General features: G+C 35.2%; 1 protein-coding gene across 1 annotated transcript in view; it reads right to left on the bottom strand.

The window, feature by feature from the left end:
* SVEP1 (sushi, von Willebrand factor type A, EGF and pentraxin domain containing 1) overlaps window positions 1–23017 on the bottom strand; it is a 193643-nt gene that overhangs the window by 75904 nt on the left and 94722 nt on the right. Inside the window, exons 14-23 of the mRNA XM_063081889.1 lie at window positions 22617–22725; window positions 18380–18544; window positions 17618–17851; window positions 15063–15224; window positions 13074–13235; window positions 7154–7315; window positions 6636–6727; window positions 5312–5408; window positions 3150–3263; window positions 426–539 (exon numbers count right to left, since the gene is read on the bottom strand). Of these exons, the coding sequence (XP_062937959.1) occupies window positions 426–539; window positions 3150–3263; window positions 5312–5408; window positions 6636–6727; window positions 7154–7315; window positions 13074–13235; window positions 15063–15224; window positions 17618–17851; window positions 18380–18544; window positions 22617–22725 (1411 nt within the window). The remainder of the gene's footprint in view (window positions 1–425; window positions 540–3149; window positions 3264–5311; window positions 5409–6635; window positions 6728–7153; window positions 7316–13073; window positions 13236–15062; window positions 15225–17617; window positions 17852–18379; window positions 18545–22616; window positions 22726–23017) is intronic.

The raw sequence follows: 23017 nt of genomic DNA, 5'->3' as shown, positions 1-23017 counted from the left end.
CTTTCTTCCTCCTTATCAATTAAATATGCATTTTTAAACCCTATTATTTTGCATCCATTTGCAACATCATCTTACATAATTTGTCTCCAATTCCTTCTTGAAAGTTTGTCTTAACACACACACACACACACACACACACACACACACACACACACACACACACACACACACACACACACACACACACACACCATTACTTCTTTCTGAACTGTTTAAGAGTAAATTGTAGACACGATGCCCTTTTGCCCCAAACACTTCAGGGTGTATTTTCTCAAAAATGAAGACCTTCTCTTATGTAATCACAGTACAGTCATAAAATCCAAAAACAACATTAATACTCATATTTACACTATGTTAGTAAATGTACTAATTTGTGGTGCTTTCCAGGATTTTAAGACAATGTAGGAAGAATGGAAACATCTTACCCACATATCCTTTCACACATGTACAGCGATAGCCAGCCAAGCCATCAATGCAGGTTCCTTTATTTAAACAAGGACTGGAACTACATTCATTTATATTTTCTTCACATAGTTGACCTGCAAAGAATCATAGAATCTTTGAGCTGGAAAAAACCTGAAAGGACTTTAAGACCAATAGTTTTCAAGCATATTGTTGGGGAGAAAGACTAGAGTAATTGGAAATCATGGCTGATGTTTGTAAAATATTTTGCTCTTTGCCAAATACACTGAAATAAAATGCTTTCTTCCATTTTATGAACTGCGAAAATTTTCTAGCAAGAAACTCGACATTTGAACATGCAAGAGACAATAATAACCACGCATATATAGCTATGTTTTTTAGTTAAGAAAAGTTTCATTTTTTTAACAGTTTTTCTTATGTTATTTATTTGCTAGTTGTTTACCCCTTTGTTGAATTTATTCTCTTTACAATTAAGAGGTAGCAATCATAAAGTTGGAAAAAAATCATGGGAAAAATATACTAAATAAAGAAAGCAAACTGGGAAAACACAGCCAAACTTCTGTGCAGCTGTCCCATGTTTTCTGTGAATATAATTTGGGAACAACTGATGTGATTCAAATTCTTAATTTTATACCCCTACAAACTGAGACTCAAAAAGACTTGTGACATTACCAAGGACAGGCACAGAAATAAGCCTAGAATCACATCTGCAAGTTCAAGTACATACGTACAAAGACTCCTTTGGTTTAGGATGCTTAAATTTACCACTCATGAAATTATGTAATGCATATCTAATAATTTATGTACCCTAACAACATTAAAATGTGCTAAAAGAAAATGGCACCAATAAAAGTCAGTTTTTGAGAATAGTAAATCTAACATAAAATCTGCATTTTTTTATACAGACCATAATAAGCATTTTTTTTTTGTTTTCTGTAGTTAAATCCATACAATAAATTTAATGCCTATTATAAAAAATAAAAAATAAATTTAATGCCTATTAATTAGCCCAATACTTACAATGTCTAGGAAATAAACATATTTTTTATTTAAAAGCTTGGATCTATTTTTCTCATAGTATGTGTCTGCCATTATGGTTATAAGTTTTCACAGGATTCAACCCTAAGTGTCACTAACCTGAGATCTGGAACTTTAAATAAAAACGTGCATGGTGGAGTTGCGTGATTTTTGTACCATGTGTGAAATCCAACCATATGCACATGGCAAAGAGAGTGGAAGTGAGCATGGGAAAGAAAATTGCAGCTGGGCAAATGATTTGGCTGTAGACCCAGCTGTTGACCCCACAGGGTGATGTGTGTGCAGATCTGTAGCTTCCCCACTTGGCCTCAGAGCCTGTGTGCTCTTAGAATGTAAGCTGGCTGTTACTTGTTTCAAGGTATATGTGACATGACTCCTAAATGCAAGCCACCCACTGTATCTGATGTTCATGAGACAAAATGATCTCTTCTCTCATTGGAGGTAAAATAGGCATATTGCAAAATAGTATGCCTCTCTACTTGATAGTTGATTTGAGGGACTTTCAAGGGCTATTTTGACTGTTTAAAATTTCTCCCTATATACAGACTTTTGAATTAAACATCCAGATAAAATGTGACTCCTACTGCAGAAACTCAGTATGTCTTCCCATATGACTGTTGACTACCCCACCACTGCATGGATTCCAAACAGAGAAAATATATGAGTTGTTTCAAATGATTATTACTATAAATTATGATGTGAAACATTTTCATTTCTTTACGAAAATAATTTTTAGATGATAATGTTTTAGAATCTGATTTCTTTGAAATGTTTTAAAGATCTTACTGAACTTACTAAAATGTAGAAAATTATATTCCCAAATGTATTAAAATATATATTCAGATAGGAATTTAGTATAATAATTTTATGAGTTAGGTACAGTACTGGAAGATTTAAATGATCATGACACTCCCCATAATAATATTAAGAGGTTGTTACTATTTATAAAGTAGTAAATCATATTCTGCTTGATGAGAATTTATTATCTATATTGTCACTAATTATAATGTGATTGAACAAGGGAATTGATCAATGTTTCTGAACTATTTTGGCGGGGGGAGTTTGGAAGCTGCAATTTTGTGACTTAAATAAGATATACACTGAAGTATATGCATTTATTTAAGTTAAAAAGAAAGGCAGAGTGGTCCATAAAAATTTCAGGGACTCTAGTGCCTGAAGTCCACAGTTAGTAATAATTACACACACACACACATGCACACACACAAACCTGCAGAGAAATAAACACATACACATGTCATAAGTTCAGCAAAATACTAGTGAAGAGCTAGGGAGGACTTAATATTTATCTGGCACTGTTGAGCCTTTGCATATTTCCTCTAATTTCCTGACCTCCATTTTTACCTATGAAGAAACAGATTAGGAGACATTAAGTGGCTTGTCCAAGGTCACACATCTCGTTGGCAAAGATGAGTCCAATGCTTGTTTTATAAACCTCAAGCAATTTTACACTGCCTAATTGAGATGTTATTCTCCTGGCATAATGGCATAATGAAAATGACACTTCTCCAGTGCATATAAATAATATTAGAAAATATGCCTCTTCAGTATGTTGATAATACCCTGTAAATATATCCTAACGGTACATTTCAAATTTACGTCAGTGATGAAAACTTAATGATTCCAAGTGTTTATATGAGTATTGGAAAAACAAGAAACTTTCCCCTTACCCGTGTAACCGGAAGGGCACTCACAAATAAATTCCCCAACTCCATCTTTACAAATTCCGTTATTGAGGCATGGCAGCGAGCTGCAGTCATCAATGTCTGCTTCACACTTTAAGCCTAAAATGCAAACCAAACACTGAAGGACAATCAAAGAAAGGAATTAACAAAAACAGAACCATGATCATTTAAAGGTAATACGCTCAATAATCTGAATTTATAGGAGGGGAGCAGTGGTAAAGGTAAGAGAAATATTTGTTAAGTGCTACCATCTAGTTTTTAGTGAAGGTGCTGCCTCTTTCTAAACAGATTGAAGATATCCTTACAAGGATACATAAAAGATAGCAAAAGATCATAAACTAGGAGTAGGGGAGAGAAAAGGGAACTCTTGAAGCATAAAATGGAGCCAGGAATTATGTTAATTTGAAAATAAAAATATAAAGTCATATATACTTGCTACCAAGGTCACCTGGTTGAGAGGTGGAGGTGGGGCTATCTCCTACTAGATCTTAACTCACAAGCCAGGTGTCCTAGTGTGGGCTGCATCTTCCCACAGGGTGTACGCAGGCTTTCTATGGGCTAGCTCTGCTGGAAACCCTTATTTTTCCTCTACTATACCAGGTGGTCTGAAAATGTGATCCTCGGACCACTAGTGTCAGCATTACCTGGGAATTTAATAGAAATGTAAATTCTCAGGTCAAACCCCAAACCCACTGAATCAGAAACTCTGGGGTTGGTGTCCAGCAATCTGTGTCTTAACAAAACTTCCAGGTGATTCTGTTGCACATTAGTGTTTGAGAACCACTATCCTATATTATGCCCTCTCTCAACAACCACTCATTTATAGAATTCTCGGACAAGATCCATTATTTCTTTTGAAATGTCAGGGCAAAAATTTTTATCAGCACCACACTCTCCCAAGTGAGCCACGGGCCGGCCCTCAGGGCAAAAATTTTTATAAAAGTTCACGCACACACACACGTCAGCTTTAGTAAGAAGAATGCTAATATTCCTTTTTTTCCCTACTATATTAAATAATTTGTTTATTTTTAAGTTTTACCGTTTACATTGTAATCGTACATACTATGGGGTACAATCTGATATTTTGATACATAATGTTGCATAATAATCAGGCCAAGTTTGTCAATGTATCAATCACCTCATGCATTTATCATTTCTTTGTGGCAAAAGCATTCAAAAGCCTCGCCTCTACCTATTATGTAATATACAAAACTTAACTGTTAACTATTGTCACTCTACACCAGAGCTTATTCCTTCTATCTAATTGTAACTTTGTACCTGCTGGCCAGCCTCTCCCTGTTTCCTCTCCCTCTCTCGCTTCTCTCTGCAGTCTCTGGTAACCACTGTTCCATTTTCTGCCCCTATAATATCAACTTTTTTTTCTTAGATTCCACATATGAATGAGGTCCTGTGGCATTTGTCTTTCTGTGCCTGAAGAATGCCAATGTTCTTGACAGCCCTTGACTATGTTTTGTTCTCCAACCTTCCTTTTACTCATTTTGTGAATTCTTTTACTTAAATAACATTTTTTCTCCTTAAAGTTGGTTGCACAAAATTTTTAAAAATGCAAAAACCTGTCTAGAAGAAAACGGAATTATTTTCAATTAATTGCAATTTTAAAATATAGTACATTTCCTCTTAAAAATTATGTTTCTGGTGTCAACTGGAATGAGAAACAAACTGCAAGAAGACATAGTTCTTACATTATTCCTGCATAATCAAGTCCAAAGCTATATTGTTATTTAAGTACAGCTTCCAGAAAGATAGAAACAAAGCCACAAATCATAACTATTTACAAGAACTTCCATTAGTATGTAGCAATGAGAAGAACTGGGAGTTTGTTTAAAAATGTTTGTGCTGGACAATCTGTGCTATGTTGAGTATCATGCATTTAATTTGTATTAGAACGAAACCTTGGGCATGTCCCCCAGAACTGTTATGATGTGAGTTTTCCATAGAGAAGATGATTCTTTATTCTTCCTCCAAAATGTGCAAGGAAAACCCATTTGAGGGGTATGTATCCTTTTTTACCTTTTGGGTTATCTTGTTCAACCAAATTTTTGTTCATTGATATGGTCTAATGAATCTTACAGGACATGTCTTTGATGTCCTACTAAAACTTGTAAATTTGTATTTTTCTTTGTTACCTGTATATCCAGGTGGACAGAGACAAACATAACCACGCCCAAGCTGTTGGCAGGTTCCACTATTGTGGCAAGGGTTTAAGAAGCATTCATGGAAAACCTACCAGTGGCAGAAAAGAAATCTATCAGAGACAAAGCACTCTGTTCATTTCAAAGCAATCCTGACTAGGGAGTCAGAAGGTTTACGACATTAGACAGCTAGTTCCTGGTTACAGGTTAGTTCACTCAAGCTAGCTGAACTGCTGCCTGAATAATGTTGGTGCCTGCCATATGTGGGCACGAACAGTACATGAGCGGGTTTCAAAAAGTTCATGGAAAGATGAGTATTATCTTTTAATTCAATTTTCCATGAACTTTCTAAAGTGCCCTCATATATCATTCTTGAATGATTTTCTGGTAAACCCAAGTAGTGTTTCTAAATGCAGGCTGCATGTTGCATTCACTTGAGATGTTTAAAAAACATTCTAAGGACAGGGCCCCAACCCAGACCAGTTAAAGCAGAATCTCTGGGAGTACAGTCTGTACATTATTATTTTTAAAAGCTGGCCAGCGGATTCTACTATGCCTCCAGGTTTGGGAACTACTGTTTTAGGGGTTCCTACAAATTTCTTTGTCCACTAGGCTCAGTTTTAAATATGACTTCTAAAGCCCTAATAAGTAATTATCTTTGGACTAGGCTTTAGAAAGTTGAAATAAGAAATATAAACCTTGTTTTCCTTAAAAATACTAAAAGCCAAGGAATTCATGACATTGGGCAAGGTAAATTCAGAGTAATGGCTGAATCCACCAAAATAATCAGGTGTAACAAGTAGTCTTTAAAAAAGGGGGTGGGGGGACAATTGATTTAGTTATGTTTATGTTTCTTAATTTTTTAAAACTCGTACCTTATTGCAAGAAATTATACATATAAATATATATATATTTTTTTTTGGCAAAAAAATTAAATAATTTTCATAAGACTTGAGTAACTCTTTCTGCCAATCAGAAAAGACCTTTGGCTAAACCAAATGCCCTTACTCAAATGATGGGTTCCGCTTGTGGTAAGTGAATTATTGGTGAATCAAAATGCTCCCTGTATCTACTCATTCTTGATTCCAGACATTGCTGGGAAACACTCCCAGTTTGGGTACTTAGAACTTCTAATGTTACATTTTTGGAAAGTTCATATTAGGAGTCATAAGTAAATACAATTTTTCATTTATAATTCATGAGTCTTGATTACTTAAAGTTTTAACCTTGGTAGTTTTCCTTTATTTGACATGTAAAGTGACAAATTGTTTTCTAGCATTCCACCAGAGAAAATTTTATACATAGAAAATGGACTTGCCTGACTGCTGACTTCATACTCCTTTTTAATATGTCCAGGAGCAGCACGAGGCACTATACTTTCCTCTGCTGCTGAGAAAGTTGAACTAAAACCTAGTAAAATTAATAGAAAAAAAAAACCATTAGAAAAACATGTTTGTATGTGGTAGCTACTGCCAATAAGTAGACACTATCTAAATACTATGGTCAAGATTCTGGTTGTCAAAGAGTGTAATGTCACATAGATTTTGTTTCAGTAATATTAAAAAAGCCTAGAGATGGATGGCACATGTCATTAAATCCTAGACTCTTCGAAAGAAATGTGGAAGTTATCAAGTTCAACGTTTCCAAAACAAGACTCTTTCAGCCACTGTCATCAAAAAGATCTCAAAAGGACAATTTGACAAGTCCAGACACCCAAATCTATTGAAAATAGTGATATTCAGAACTAAAGCTACCACTGAGACAAACAAAAGTACTAGTAAGTACTAGTAAGTCTCCAACATGGGATTCTGAAAGAAATAAAGTAGATCATCTTACTTGAGCAATCTGTGATGGATCTTGCACCAGTGATAGTTGTTGTTCCATAAAAGGGACAAGCCAGGCAGAAGGACTTCCCTGAAGTAGGTTGGTAGTAGTCTTGAGGGCACGGATAACAGGGCATTAACCCAGAACGAGAGAACTCTCCTTCTGGACAAGGCGCTGCAAAGATAAAACGAATCATTTGTGCATGTGCGTGTGTGTGTGTGTGTGTGTGTGTGTATTTATATATTTATATATTTATATCATTTATATTTATATTTGTGCTTATATATTAAGAATACAATTTTTTTGACATATTTAGAGCAAACATTTTCACCAGTTCGTGTTTCTTCTTTTTTCCATATTGGAAGATGGTTTATTTTTGTTTAGATTCCCCTTTGCTTTCCTGAGTTTTCAACAAAGTGAGGTACAAAATTCGAATATATTTTTAATATGGAAAGGAAGCAATAGATTTTCTTTAGACAGACATAACAAGAAGACTTTTTGTTTTTTAATAATTCAGTAAAGATTTATAATAAACATAGTAAAAAGTAAAATAAGGATATTGTTATTATGATTCAGTATACCATGAAGTGTTAAAGTTTGTGTTTTGTCTATTAATTTTGTTTAACTGCTTTCTTTGAACAAATAATTAATTTTTATTCCTTCTTTTTAAATAACAAAATAATGTAAGGCAAAGGATTTACCTATGAAAACAGCTTTAGTTAAATCACAGTTTGATAATTAATATTGCCATTTTATTTGCAATTTTCTAAATGATATGAATTATAATTTGACTTTGTTCTTTGATCCAATTATTTTTTGGAGGGATGTCTTAAAACGTATAAATGTTTGAAATATGTATTTGTTTGCTTTAGCTTTTATTATTTTTGTTTGTTTGTTTGTTTGTTTGGTGGCTGGCCGGTACAGGGATCAGAGCCTGTGACCTTAAGGCTGCGCTCTGAACAACTGAGCTAACTGGCCAGGCCCCTAGCTTTTACTATTAATTTCCATTTTTATCACCATATGGTCAGAGAATTTACACTTATATAGTTAACTACCACTTTTTGAAATTTATTGAGATTTTCTTTTTGGTTCAATATATCTAAAAATAATTTAAAATAATTAATAAATACCTCATTAAAATGTTTTCATAGTAGAATAAAAACTGTAATGTGTACTATAAATTCAGTCTTATCAATTATATATTATATGTTCTACATATGTGTACTGATTGCCTACTTGGTCATACGTAGAAAATCCAAAGAAGGTATTAAAATCTTCCATGAAAGTTGTATTTCTGCAATTTCTTCTTGTGAGACAGGTTTTGTTTTGTTTTTAATGCTGATATTTGATAACAAAGCTTTATCATGACTAGTTTATATTCCTTGTGAATTTTTTAATAGAAAGAATCTCTTCCTCACTTGATGCTATTTGGCCTTGAATTGTCTTCTTCTTCTTTTTTTTTTTTCCTCTGACTAGTAAGGGGATTGCAACCCTTGGCATGGTGTGGTCTGCACCACGCTCAGCCAGTGAGCGCACCAGCCATCCCTATATAGGATCCGAACCCGCGGCCTCGGCGCTACCAGTGCCGCACGGTCCCAAGTGAGCCATGGGGCGGCCCTGAATTGAACTTTTTTATGATTCATTTTGTCACTCTTGCTTGCCTGCTTTTTGTATTTGTATGTCTCTCAATCCTTTTATTTTAAACCTTTCAATGTCATTTTGAGTTAGATGTGCTTTTTGTAAAGAACATTCAGTTAAATATTGTCACTTAACCAAATCTGAAATTCTCTTGACAGTAATTGGTGGAGTATTAACCAAATAAAAAAAAATAGCTTCAATCATAACACTAGCCTGGATTTTCTTCAATAAGTTTTGGTTGCATTTGACAGAAGGTCAGCGGTCAGAGCTATTCATGATTCAATCCTTGGGTTCGGGTTGTAGACTGTGACCAAAGATCAATTTAGGTGGAATGTATCCTTTCCTTGTGTGAACTGATGTTATTTGAGGGAACCCTAAAGCCACTATAACCTGAGAAAATTAGTAAAATATCAAAACTTCTTAAGAAAAATAGTCAGCCACATCTTTTGCAAAAGAGCTCTTTTACATACCCAATTGACAGAAAGTTAGAAGTCTGTTCAAGAGATGGCAGAAGATATAGATATTAATGTCAATTTAGAAAAAAGTGATGCTTGTGGCTACATTTGTTATATGCATGAAATAGTTTTAAACTGTAAGTATCTGTGTTTCCTGAGGAGCAGGATAGATCTCAGAGTTCTAGATAAAGTCCTGTTATTTGCACAAATACACTGTAAACTTGTTGAGTTTAAAATGGGTTTTCTGAATCTTAAGTTTGCAAAAATGATTGCCTATTTGGAAAAAGCAACTTCCAAACAGCTAATTAAATTAGTTAATTGAAAGCATAAATCTTCCATTGGTAAAGGTATAAAACTTCTATTTGAGAGAATATGAGTGTCTATGAAAAGCTAAAAAGATAAATTCTGTCAGTAAAACTGAAGATGCTATAATGAATTAACCTGTACACGTGATTTTTTCAGCATAATCTTATCTCAAAAAAAAATTATGCCCCTAAAACCTGAAAGAATGCCAAAAATTATATTAAGATATAATAACAATGAAATATTAAGATTAAAAGTAAATAAGCCTTTTGGCCTCACAAAAAAACTAACATGTTGTTGTGATGTCTGTACTTTACTTTTTGGCATAGAAAGTGTAAAGTAAATTTGCATGTAAAAATTAGTTTAAATTACATTCCAAGGGCAGACAGTTGTCATCAGAAATAGAATTTCCGGAGTGGTCTATTGGCACTTAATATATTATTTATATGTGCAGTAAATATACACACACACATATATAACATGTATGTATAAACCCACATATACCTAATAGTACTACTAATACATAATACAGTACTAAACACACACATACACAGAGATACACAGTTCCTAAAGGACACAGGTCATAAGAAAAGAGGGGGGAAAAGTTTTATTTAATATCAAAAATGATTTTAAAATCAAGTTAAAAATAGTGCATTGAAATGCCTGGGAAAAATATTATCCCAATTGTGCTGTGTCCTGATAGTGTTAAGAACAATGCCTGTGGCCCTGGAGCTAAGTGGAGTTTGCCTTTTAAATGGGTTTCTGACTATAGCTAATATATTGTACACTGGAAATTTGCGAATAGAGTAGATTTCAGGTGCTCTTACCACACACACACAAACACACACACATACACACACACACAAAGGTAACTAAGTGAGATAACAGATATGTTAATTTGCTTGACATTTTGATATGTATATCAAAACATGTTGTACACCTTAAATATACACAAAATTAATAAATAGGTTTCCTACAACAAAGTCAGAGGTCAATGACTCTCATACTGAGCCTCCTTTTAATTTCATCCTGGAGGGTCAGGCTAAGAGGTGGTGTTGTCCTGGCCCCAAAATAATCCTTTCTTCTCCTATGGGATATGTCAACAACAACAGCAAATCATTTGTGGGACTTACTCTTCAGATAAAAATCATTTTTGAAAACTGAAGAATTTTAGACTTGAGTTTGTAGCCACAAACCCAAGAATATTTAATGACCTAAGAAGTGATAAAAGGTATACAAGATGTACAGAGAATGCATTATTTTAACATAGTAATATACTTAAATAAAATTGCTACATTGATTAAAAATATTTTTAAGTTCAACATGCTAAAGAAATGCAAAAAGTGATATCATAGCAAAAAAAAAAGATAAACTATACAATATGCCCATAAAAATAAATCAGCACAGAAAGATAGAAAATAAAGGAAAGAAAGAAGAAAAGAAAGAACTAAAGGAGGAAGGAAAGAAGGAAGAAAGGAAAGGAAAAGCAAGGAGTGAGTTGAAAACTAAGAAAAAAATATATACGGGACTGTTTTAGAACTCAGACATAATTGAGTTTAAAGTAAAGTGTTATTTATCCAGTGCTGAAAGAGAGAGTGTTGAGTTTTGATTCCCACTTCACACTCGTGGCATGCAGAATGTGGTTAAACTTGTGCTAGGAATACTAGAAAACATGTGGCTATTACCAGAATTTTAGAGACTTTCTGGGAATTATAACTGCTTAATTACAATAATTTGGTATTAGACAAACCTCAAGGCTTATTTAGAAAACTAAAAGAAAAATACCCAAAATGAACTTGTTTCACTATAAAAATCCTAGTTGTTTTTGTGGTTGGAGAAGGGGGGGAAGAAGATTTTACTGCAGACTTCTTCCAAAATTAGTATGTATATTGACATAATGAAAAAGTTTCTAGCAGATCTATTTCAACCATAATGTGAAGCCTTTTTGACTTTTAATAAAAAAAAAAATCCAAAGCTGGTGTTACACAACAGACACGGTTTATGAGTTTCAACTAAGTCCTAGGTAAATTCTCTTCACAGCTTTTCTGGGAAACATCAGACTGAAGGAGTGCTGCTCACCCAATTCCTCAAGTCTAGCAGACTTTTATCTACCATGATCTTACGAGACTAAGTTAATTTAAGGAGACGGGGTATTTAAAAATCTATAATTCAGAGTGTGTTTTCCCTGTTTTCTTTTCTCCCTATGACACTTATGAGGACTAAATCTCCCAAGATGCAATGCTGGACACTGTCACACACCAACTGGGTTTCTAGGAATTTCCATCTCTAATCGGATGCAGTTGTAGTTATGTCTGGAGTGTAGTGAGGGTAGGAGCTGTGAGTATGTGTCTCTGTGCAGCTTGAGAGAAATGGGAAACCAGCAGGTTGGCTTCTTAAAAGCATCATTCATTCACTAAGGGAATGGCATAAAAAGCCATAGACCTTATGTTTAAATAAAAGTGTAGAGAAAGGAGAGGATACACACTTTTAAATGCTTGTTCTGTCCCCAGTGAGGTAGCAGAGGTAGGCCAACAACTTTTTATTTTTAATCCAGTTCCACTGACTTTTCAAAGTAGTTGCAATTGTTTGGAGTTTCTGGCAGTAAGTTGACCTTGACCAACAGTCCTAGAGTCATTGTCATTCTAAGTTTTCATCTTTTATTTTTGTTTACATTTTCATGAGTATTTTGCTGGAAAACTACCCTCGGTAGGGTTGTTAGTCACAAATATTTAAAAATTGGAATTCTAATCTTTTTATTTCTATTTAAACCAGTGGTTCTCAATGTGTGGTCCCTGGACCAGTAGAATCGGCATTCCCCGAAAACTAGCTAGAAATGCAGATTCTAAGACCCCTCCCCAGACCTATGGAATAGAAAACTCTGGAGGTGGGGCCCAGCCATCTGTTTTCACATGCCTTCCATCCTGACATTTGAGGACCAAAATTATTGGCTCTCAACTTTTCCTGTAACCTTAGAATCACCTGAGGTAACCTGAAAAGAAAACCAATATTCAGGCTCTACCCTAGACAAGTCAAATCAGAATCTCTGGGAATGAAGATTGGACTTCAGTATTTTTAAAGTACTGATATACATGTGATGATGATTCTAATTTGCAGCCAGAGTGTATAACCACTCATGAAAATCTTCAAATCATAAGAAATGAAATGTCATAGTTTGTGGAATATGTTTAGAGTTTCAAGGAACACTAGAAAGGACCTCATTTTATAAATGAGGAAACCAAGTTGTTAGTTTAGATGTATTTCTACCGTACCACAAAGTCACATGTTCATTACTGCTTGAGGCCTGGGACCAAGTCTTGTACTTCTTTTGTGTTCCTAATAGCACTGGCTTATGTTTATACTGCAGTTGTTTGTACGTAAGTATTGACAGGCTAAATGAAAAGGAACTCTCCATGAAGAGACAGTTATTTACATTCTTTGCATATAGCAGACATATGATTTTGCTGAAAATATTCCACCTCTTCATGCATAGAACATAGTAGGTTTAAAGAAATATCAGTATCTAAGGCTTTGATAACCTCCACAAGCAGAAATGTCCACAGCTCCTCTTTTCACAGTTGTAGTGTTTTCTGGACAGAAGAAGCAGCTTCGGGAGCCAAATTCTGACTGATAAGTGCCCAGTGGACATGATTCACAAGTCTCAAGCCCATTGACTGAGTAGGTGCCTTGTTTACACTGAGCTAGAAAGAAAAATGTAATATGGTTAATAGCGATGTTAAGCTGCACAAAATCAACACTGTGCAGCATTGGGTTTTCTGCATTTTAATTTAGGACAGAATGAGGGACATAAAGAACTCCTCCTCCTGTAGCCAAGAATACACATTGTAGACACCCCATGCTTCTGTATACTAATAAGTTTTAGACTTACTTCCTTTATTACCTATTACAGTGTTTGACACATAGAATGTGTTCAATAAATAGTTGTTGAAAGAACTTCGAAATATACATCACAGGAAGTCACTATCATAAGAACAAGTTGCACACAGGGGAAGTTGCTCATGTAGAAGTTGTCAACTGGTACGCTGTTCTTTTGAGTGACAGAAACAAAGCCCCAAATTGGGCTAGAGCCTCATAACTACGCTGGTACATTTATTGCTTTAAACAAGAACTGGTCCTGCTACCTCTCCCTACCTACAGACACCATTTCATTTGAGGGCTGATCAAGAGTAGAAAATAAAAGTCATAGCATCAGGCCCAGAGAGATTACATAACTTTCTAAAATTCATAGTGATGATTAGTAGTAGAGCAGTCCTCGGGCCCGATGGCCCAACTGCCAGGGCACTGTACTTTCTTTTAGCCCTTATCCTCTAAATGACTCTCATTTTCAACATTGCTCACATTTTTAGTGCATTTCCAATCACCTAGCACTGCCCTAGAATTTATATTTGTCATTAAGCATCCACACCTGCATTTGCAACAAAGGCAAAGAGGCACAATTTTGTAATTCCTTATTTTAGGTGTGTCTTACTGTAACCTTAATTATGAAAGAAAGTGTTTCCATTAAGAATACTCATTGAGAATAATAGCAAAAGTATTTTGAAGATACTGAATATTTTAGCAGCAAGAATATGTACACAGACACCTGTAGTTATTCATTTCCAAGTAAATGGAGAATTGATCTCATTATATCAAATACTGTTCTAACAAAAAGCAGGCCAACGCTTGCTAAGTGTCACGAAAGTCCTTTCCACCAATTAATCTGAGATTCAAGGACAAAATCTAAGCTACTTGATGAATGTTTTTGGAGTCTGACTTAGAGCAATGGAATATTTCCAAAAGAAAAGAGAAATGGACTTCTTTAAAGAAGGGGAACATTCAGGCAATATTTTATAACTAAAAGAACAGATAAATAAATAAAATTGCTTTTACCCGTGCTGTTCTTTCACTCTCCTTGCTATTTAGATTTCAGAACTATGACAGGGTTCAGAACATGATGGCTCAAAATATGGCACCTTGGCATACTGAGTATTTTAAGCTGAAGGAATTTGAAACAACCACAGAAGCAGGAAAATCTCTGTCCTTCTGTGCTTTTCCCAGAAGCAGGTCATAAAATCTAGAAAGAATTTCTGAGCTTCCCCTGAAGCAGGTCAAAAGACTCTCATGTGAGAGGTGCCTACTCTCTGCCCGGATGAAGGGAACATCCTTCTCTCTGAAGACAGACACAGAGAAGAATCTGAACAAACGGGCCTTACTAAGTTCTTCCCAGTTTATTACTATGAGATCATAGCCCTTTGTCCAAACACACTTCTCCCCAAGTAGCCACTTCTTTATCAGACTCCACATAAAATACCCAGGTTTTCCTGTTTCTTTGGGCCTTCACTTCTAAAGGCTCCTGGGTCATGTAAAACTTAAAGAAATTTGTATGCTTTTCTTTTGTTTATCTGTCTTTTGCTATAAAGGCCTCAGCCATAAACCTAGCCATGGCTGAAGAAAAGAAATCTTTCTTCCCCTACAACTGGAAATGAAATCCAGGCTGCTTCCAGTCAAAATGTCCAACAAGCCTCTACCTTTACATTCAGAGATGCTTCTAGAATGGAGATATTCGGTGTAAGTCCCAGGGGGACAAAGTTTGCACTCCAGTTGCCCTTCTTCATCTTGATAGGATCCCATCTGGCAGCTTTCACAGACAGAATGCTCCAGAGAATAATAGGTTCCCAAAGGGCAATTGACTGTAGAGAAAAACAGGAAACACCAAATAAACCACAGCCACGGAACATACTCGGGACCTTTTCCCCTAATACATGAAAGTAATAAAGCATGGTTCCAGATACTACTGTGTATGGGTTAAATTTTACTGCCAGAAGCGTACTCACAGGTAAACCTTCCAGAAATGTAATCTTACAGGAGTAGACTCTTTCTTTTTTGAAAAAATGCAAATTCTTATTGATCGAGTTTAGGGCTTGTAAGATGGGGGCTTTAAGTGTGGGTTAAAGCTACGATATACCAGATCATTATGGGAAGTACACAGTTAACAAAGAAAAAGTTGCCAGAAGAGAAAGACAAAATATTTAGGCTTATTTGATGTTTTGAGATACAGTTGTCCCCCCTTATCCGAGGTTTTCCTTTCTGCAGTTTCAGTTATCCGTTCTCAACCACGGTCAGAAAATAGATGGGTTTTGAGAGACAGAGAGACAGAGACCACATTCACATAACTTTTATTACAATATATTGTTGTAATTGACAATATATTGTTATATTGTTATAATTGACAATATATTGTTATATTGTTCTATTTTATTATTAGTTATTGTTGTTAATGTCCTACTATGCCTTATAAATTAAACTTATATGTATCTATTGGAAAAAACCATAGTATATATGGGGTTTGGTACTATCCTGGGTTTCAGGCATCCACTAGGGGTCTTGGAACATATCCCCTACATCTATAGGGGAACTAATATATCAAAAACATTTTCTAAGTTATTCTTCTGGATGCTTCTCTTTATGAAACTGCTTGTCCACTACATTATCATTGCTAGAGACAAAAGCGGGCACAAGTGGTGAGACTAAAACAGGTGAGTTTAGCAGAGTCTTGTCTCTGCCTGCAGGAATTACTGCTGCTGAAGGCAAGTCCCGGGAATTCAAGGGTCCTGAGGAAACAGGCTTATTTTAGAACCTTTATTCCTTGGAGGTTTGGTCTCCTATTAGGTAGATTTGGAGTGATTCTGAGACCATAGTGGAATATTAAACTCACTGGAAAGCCTAATGATATCAAAGTTAGTATTCTTTTAGAGAAGACACTTGAAAGTAGTTACCTAGGTGATTCTGAGATGTTAAAGTGTGTAATGATTACCGGTATACTTATTTAAAGTGCAGATTCAAAAACCCTGCCCCCAAAGTGTCAGGTTCATTAGTTCTGGGATGGAGCCTGAGTCGAGATGCATTTTACAAGCATTTTAGGTGATGTTGACACAGGTAGGCTGAAGAACACACTGAGAAATGAGAACACAGGTGAAGGCGACTATTGATATTTATTCACGGGTCGGGAGGAAACAAGAGCAGGCTCAGAATGACAACAATTTCAAGGTCCCTTTGGTGGGCTGAATTTATCACACTGTGAAAAACCCAATGGAGCTCTTAGACTAGCAATAAGAACTATTGAAGAAGTTTTTCCAGACAGGGCACAAAAGTCCACATCTACAGAGAGATTAACACAAGACTCACATCACTCGGTTCAACTAGGTGTACCGAGTTTGGTTAGAGAAGATTCTGTTATCTATAAACAATAACTTCTTTGGGAAACAGGCTGGAATTGATCCAGATCATGGCAATCTAGAATAGGAGTTAAAAGTTAAGGGGCTTGGGGGAAGGAGAATGGGGAATGACTGCTTAATAGGCAGAGGGTGTCCTTTAAGGATGATGAAAATGTTCTAGAACTAGATTGATGTGATGATTGCACAACATTGTGAATGCACTTAATGCCAGTGAATTGCACACCTTAAAATGGTTAATTTTACGTTATGTTAATTTTATCTCAATAAAAAAAAAGTTGAGACTGGTGTCTGCTTGGGTGGGAATCTTTGCTTCACTACTTACCATCTTAATGGGTAAGACTGGGTAAGTTCTTAGCATCTCCAGCTTCAGTATTCTCATCTGTAAAATGTGCTTAATAATTAGGGTACCTAATAGAGATGCTAAACAGGATTAAATATGAGAGGTACTCATCCAGCATACAGAAGTGGTTAGATTGTGAGGACCATGTAAATGGATTAATATGTTGATGGTTTAATGGTGGTCATGGGTGTGGTTCTGAGGGCTTTAAAAGGAGAGCACATGAGGAGGCTAGTCTCTCTCTTGCTCTGCCATCTGCCGTGTGACACCGTGAGCCACTGAATAGAGTCACCAGCAAAATAAAGCCCTACCAGATGTGTTCCCTGGATTTGGATTTTCCAGCCTCTGAAACTGTAAGCAATAAATATTGTTTCTTTACAAATTACCCAGTTCCAGGAATTTTGGATGAATACCTGGAACGAATGCACAAAGGCAAGTTGTAAAATGGCTCTACCCATTTCATTTGACCCAATATACATTAAATTTTTTTGATCACAGGGAAAAGTCTTACCACACATCCGCCCTCTCAGCACTGAGCCTGGTCTGCAGAAAAGAAAAGCCTTTTCTGTTTCTAATGAATTGCTGTCTGCTACAAGCACCTCAGATGCCAGCTGAAAGGAATACATGGGCTCTTCATTGAGGGTCCTTTTCAGTTGATTTGTGATAGTTTCCAATGTCTTAATGAGTCGTTGCTGATTTTCAAATTCAAGGGTATCATTTCTTTCATCAGGTAATGGCACACTAGCTGAGAAAAAACCAAAACAAAATAAAACATAACACACTCATAGTGTTTCAGGAAGCCATTTGTAGTTTTACCAAAAAAATAGCATATTAAAAATCTTTTAGGAAAAATTAATTCAAAATAAATTTAACCACTACTCACTGAAAAGTTAGTACTACTAAGGACACGGACTATATTAAGAACACTATACTTTGCTTTAATCCTTCTCTCATACGTTGGATCTACATCACCTTTTGGGGGAGTTCTTCATTATAGCATATTAAATTCCTGTAAATTCTGGCATTTAAAAAACACACCTTAGTTCATTATGCCATGATGAGAACAAAGCAAAGTGCTTGTTGCTGTGAGAACCATAAAATATATCTGTGATATTAATAGTGAAAAATGATAAGAGTTAGTCAATTGTGTTCTACCTAATTCTTAGCTCAGGGTCATTTACTAATAATGATAACAAATGCGAGATTTGAGAATAGGTGTCCAACCAAGAACTTCACATAATATTACCTTTTCAAATAGACAGTTTATCCTTACCTGTGATGTTAAAAATTAACTTAATTTTGTGGTCAGATAATGGGGCACTTCTTTTAGTCTTTGAAGATCTGGTTTTGCCGATGCTTGTGGGTGTTTCTTGTACAGAGTCCAAAAAGTCATCGTAAGAGTAATCCAGCCGATTAGCTGCGCCCCAACCACCTGGTCCTGTACAGTTGGGACAGAGAAACAGATGATCATACATTTGCATCTTCATCAGCATTTAGGTTCTAATGTTAAGCCACAAGTAAGATTGCCCCTGACCATTTTTTAAATTGCCCCTAATGTACCACATACAGTGTTTGGTCTACAATTTTATGTTGTAACTTTTGGGCACTTTATATTTAATTTAGATTATCAATGAATTATAATAAAAGAAGAAATTCTTTATATAGCTACCTAGGCATTTATATCATTTTGTCTCTGAGTTAGTAGTTAATTATGTTAAGGGATGCCCCAACCCCTACTGACCTTAACATATGCATTCTGCTTCTGTACAAGTCGCTTGCTAAAATAAATGGGGGAATAAACAGAGTAGCATGGCCAACGCCATTTTAGGCGGCTCTGCCATTTTAGCCTGAAAAGTCCCTATGGGGAATCCAGGGTGGGGAGGGGCTACAGGGCTACCCACAAAATTAGCTTATGTATCGCTGGCTTGCTTGCATTGGCTAGATTGTGTCAGGTGCGAAAAATTCCCGCCTAGCTAAAAATAAAAGCTGCGAGAGGTTTCAACTCGGGGCTGCAAACTTCGATTGGCCTGCGTAGCCCTGGCTGCCAGAAATAAACTTTTCTCCTTTTCCTATCACCCGGTTCTCGTGGGCAAATTTCTTTTACCCGTCGGACGTTGGCCATAACAATTATGTTAGCTTTAAAGGTAAATGGGGGTTGGTGTGGAATTTTAATCAATTTCTATTACCTTTCAGGGCTTGCTCCATTAAAAAAAAGTTGGCTTTGTAAACTTAATGTACATAATCAGATTTCTTTTTGGGAAGATTACTCAAGATATCTGCATCATCTTTTAAAGGTGGGGGTGGTTTTCAAAGGCAGCATGTAAGTTCAATGATTATATAATGTAACTACACTGGAGGCAACATGGATATGTGGATTCTCTCAATGCCCTTCATACCATTACGATTAACTACGTGGTTCACATTGTGTGCTGACTGGTTTTATAATCCTAGTCAAGTTACTTTCACCTTTCTGAATCTCAGCTTCTTCATTTTTAAATTGGGATGAGTCTTACCTCACAGGTTTGTCTGCGGAATAAATGAAACAATATACAAGGACATAAGCCATCGGGCTCACTATTTGATTGTAAAACCTCAGTAAACAATATTAATATTGTTCTGGCCATGCTGTTTCTTAGTTACGTGTTTTAAACAATAAATTATATTTATACAGGCCTGTCCCCTTAAGTAAATTGTTTTCTGAGTTTTTGGCTTTACTTATCTTTTGGCTATTAAAATTCACTGGGATCAATATTATCGTCTTTTCACTTAAACATTTTTTTCCCACAAGTACTATGTAGCCATTATAGAAAAAAAATGAGTGAAGAGAAAAATATTAAAAATTATCTATAATTCTACCACATAAAAATAATCACCATTAACATTTAGGTAAGCCTTTGTTTATGAATATATAAACATACACATATATACATATACATTTATGCATATATATGTATATGCACACACATATAATCTAGAATAAGAACAAACATAACACACTCTTAACAAAACAAGATTATACTATATATACAGTATTTGGTAATCTTCTTCAAATTTTCTCAACAACGTTATGGCATTTTTGTGTCAAATGGCTGCATAATATTCTCTTGTATGGCACACCATAAAAAACCTACCAGATCCTATTTTCAGACTTACAGGTTATTTCAAATTCTTAGGACATCCTTGTACATACAGGATTTCACCAAATTTAAGATACCATTGATGAGAAGACACATCTCAATTTCAGGTCAAAATGAAAAACTTGCATCTCAGAATTTATGAAATGTGGTACATCTTTGCACAGTAGCATGATTTTAATCTTGAGAAATATTCTTAGAAGTGGAATTTCTGGGTCTGAGTGTGAGCGTTTTTAGTTTTTTAAATACATATTGTCAAATTCCCTCCAATTTCTTCTCTACACACAATGTATGAATATGATTTTTCCCCCTATAGTCTTGCCAACTTAGGGTGTTAAGATTTTTATTCATATTTATTACCCCAACAGGTCAAAATTTGCATCTCACTTTAGTTTTAATTTGATTATTATGAGGTCAGACCAACACTGATATATTTATTGGTCCTTTGTTTTTCATACATTATGACTTGCCAAGGTATTATAAATGTCCTGTTGCCCTAAACTGGCCAGCTTAAAAAAAAAAAAAAAAAAGTCACACTGATCTTCTGACTCTCTCCTGGGAAGACATTTGAGGAGGAATGCTTGTCTCTTAGGATCACAGGGTCATGTGTACTACCTGCCCATGCCTTAATCTAGAAAACCACTATTTGGATCTTTATTAGATGACAGTATTGCTCATCTCAAAGCCTTGTGATGACAACTGCCTTGCTCTATGTGTATCCTTGTGTCCCTGCATCCCACCCCAACAATCTGGGAGGGAAAACCTGGATCACATGTAATAGGAGAGGTTTGGTTATTCTGCACATGCTACTCTCAACTCTACCACCAAGGCCACCTTATTTTTTCCTATCTAAAAACTTAATATCTAAAATGTTCACTGAAGAGCTGTACATAATATTTTTAAATTGAAAATAACCCAAAGTCTACCAATAGGAAACTATTTACATAAGTTATGATACATTGATGGAATAATATGTGGCCATTAAAATTGTATTGAAGTATAATATTTAATGAGTAAGAATGTCCTCAATATAATGTTACCTAAGAATTTATGTTTACAAAATAATATGGGCATACACACACATATATATATAGTTATATGTATATACAGTACTATATGTATATATTTATATACATATATAAAACTATATATTAAAATACATATAAAACTATAGTTATATAGTTATATATACACATATAGTTATATATTTATACATGTATCAATAGGGTTATTTCTGGGGTTGTGCATATATCTTGATTTCATTTTTTGTTTTAAGCATTTTTCACATTTTTGCAATAAACATATGTGGACAAATAATTTTTTAAAAAAATTAAAAAATCTAAAACAGCAGTCAACATCACTCTTTATGCTAATTCACTAAAAATATTACCAATATGATTAGTGTCAGAAACAAAGAGGATGTCTGCTGTAATGCGAATTAATACTTACTGTCTATAATAACCTTCTAAATACTTTACCTGTACTTATTCATTTAGTGCTTAAAATGGCCTTGTAAGATGAATACTTTTATAGACCCATTTTACAGGTGAGGAAACTGAGGCACAGAGTGGTTTGATAACTTGTTTAAGACCACACAGCTAGTAGGTAGTAAAGCCAGGATATGGACTTAAGTGGTTCGTCATAGAGTCCATGTGCTTATCTACAAAACTATTCTGTTCTCACTATTATTTTTTTAAATGTTACTCTGGAAGTTCTGAACAGGTTTACAAGAATGAAATAAAAAGAAGTATAATTACTGGAAAGGATGATAATTTTGCCAAGACAATTGAAATCTCCTAGAAATATTAAAGCAGTATGCTAAATGGCTAGACACACCAGCAAAAAAATCACATACCATATTTTAATAACCTTAACAAAAATGTTCAGCGTCTACAGAGAAAAGATATCAAAATTCCACCTGAAGGTATACGAGTATTAGACTTCAAAAAATTGAGTCTTAACATATTTTTGGTGAGGAATATAAATACTCTATATGTATAACTATTTTACATTAATGGCTTAATTGCAATTTAAATTGAATGCCATGTAAATATTGCTGTTAGCACTTTACACTCTCACTACCTCTTCTAATATGAATCAACATTTACATTTTACCATCATAATGTGACTTAGTTTTCTTAGTCTTTATCATCCTGTAGAATTTTGGCTAGTATTTTAAGATAATTTATTTGGTACCAAAATTTAGTATATCCATAACGGTCACAAAGCACACTATCAAATTATACAGCCATCCTAGAATACTCAATGAATAAGTGAATCAAAGCTAATTTTTCTAGTTTGCCTCACTTTCCTGAAATTATTTTCTTATTTTGCAGATTAGTGTTGCGAACTACCGATGCTACATAATTTAATTACCAATTGCAAAGCCATTTTCATAGTCATAATTGTATTCTAGGCAATATTTCTTGGTCAAGTCCTCCAGTCTGCAGTCAATGTCATCAGCATCATTACAAAATGATGGGACCTGAAAATAAAAAATGAAGAGGATAGAATTAATTCTCATGTCTTTGTACTTTGGATCAGCCCTTGCTCCCCTGGCCTTTACATATCCATCAATAGGAGGGAAGGGAGGGCCCCAGAGCTCTGCATGTTCCTCAAAACGTTCCTGTCCCTCCTCTCCCTCCTGCCTGACAGCCTTTAACTGCCTGTGGATGACCAGGGTTAGTCCCATGCCTTATTTTCTCTGTTTATGTCACTCATCACCAGGAGTCCAGGACTCTGGGGATATCTCGGAACTGTCACCCCATATGGTTCTT

Source organism: Cynocephalus volans, chromosome 17, assembly GCF_027409185.1.
Source record: "Cynocephalus volans isolate mCynVol1 chromosome 17, mCynVol1.pri, whole genome shotgun sequence".
NCBI lineage: Eukaryota > Metazoa > Chordata > Mammalia > Dermoptera > Cynocephalidae > Cynocephalus > Cynocephalus volans.
This window is presented reverse-complemented; position numbering and strand designations above follow the sequence as displayed.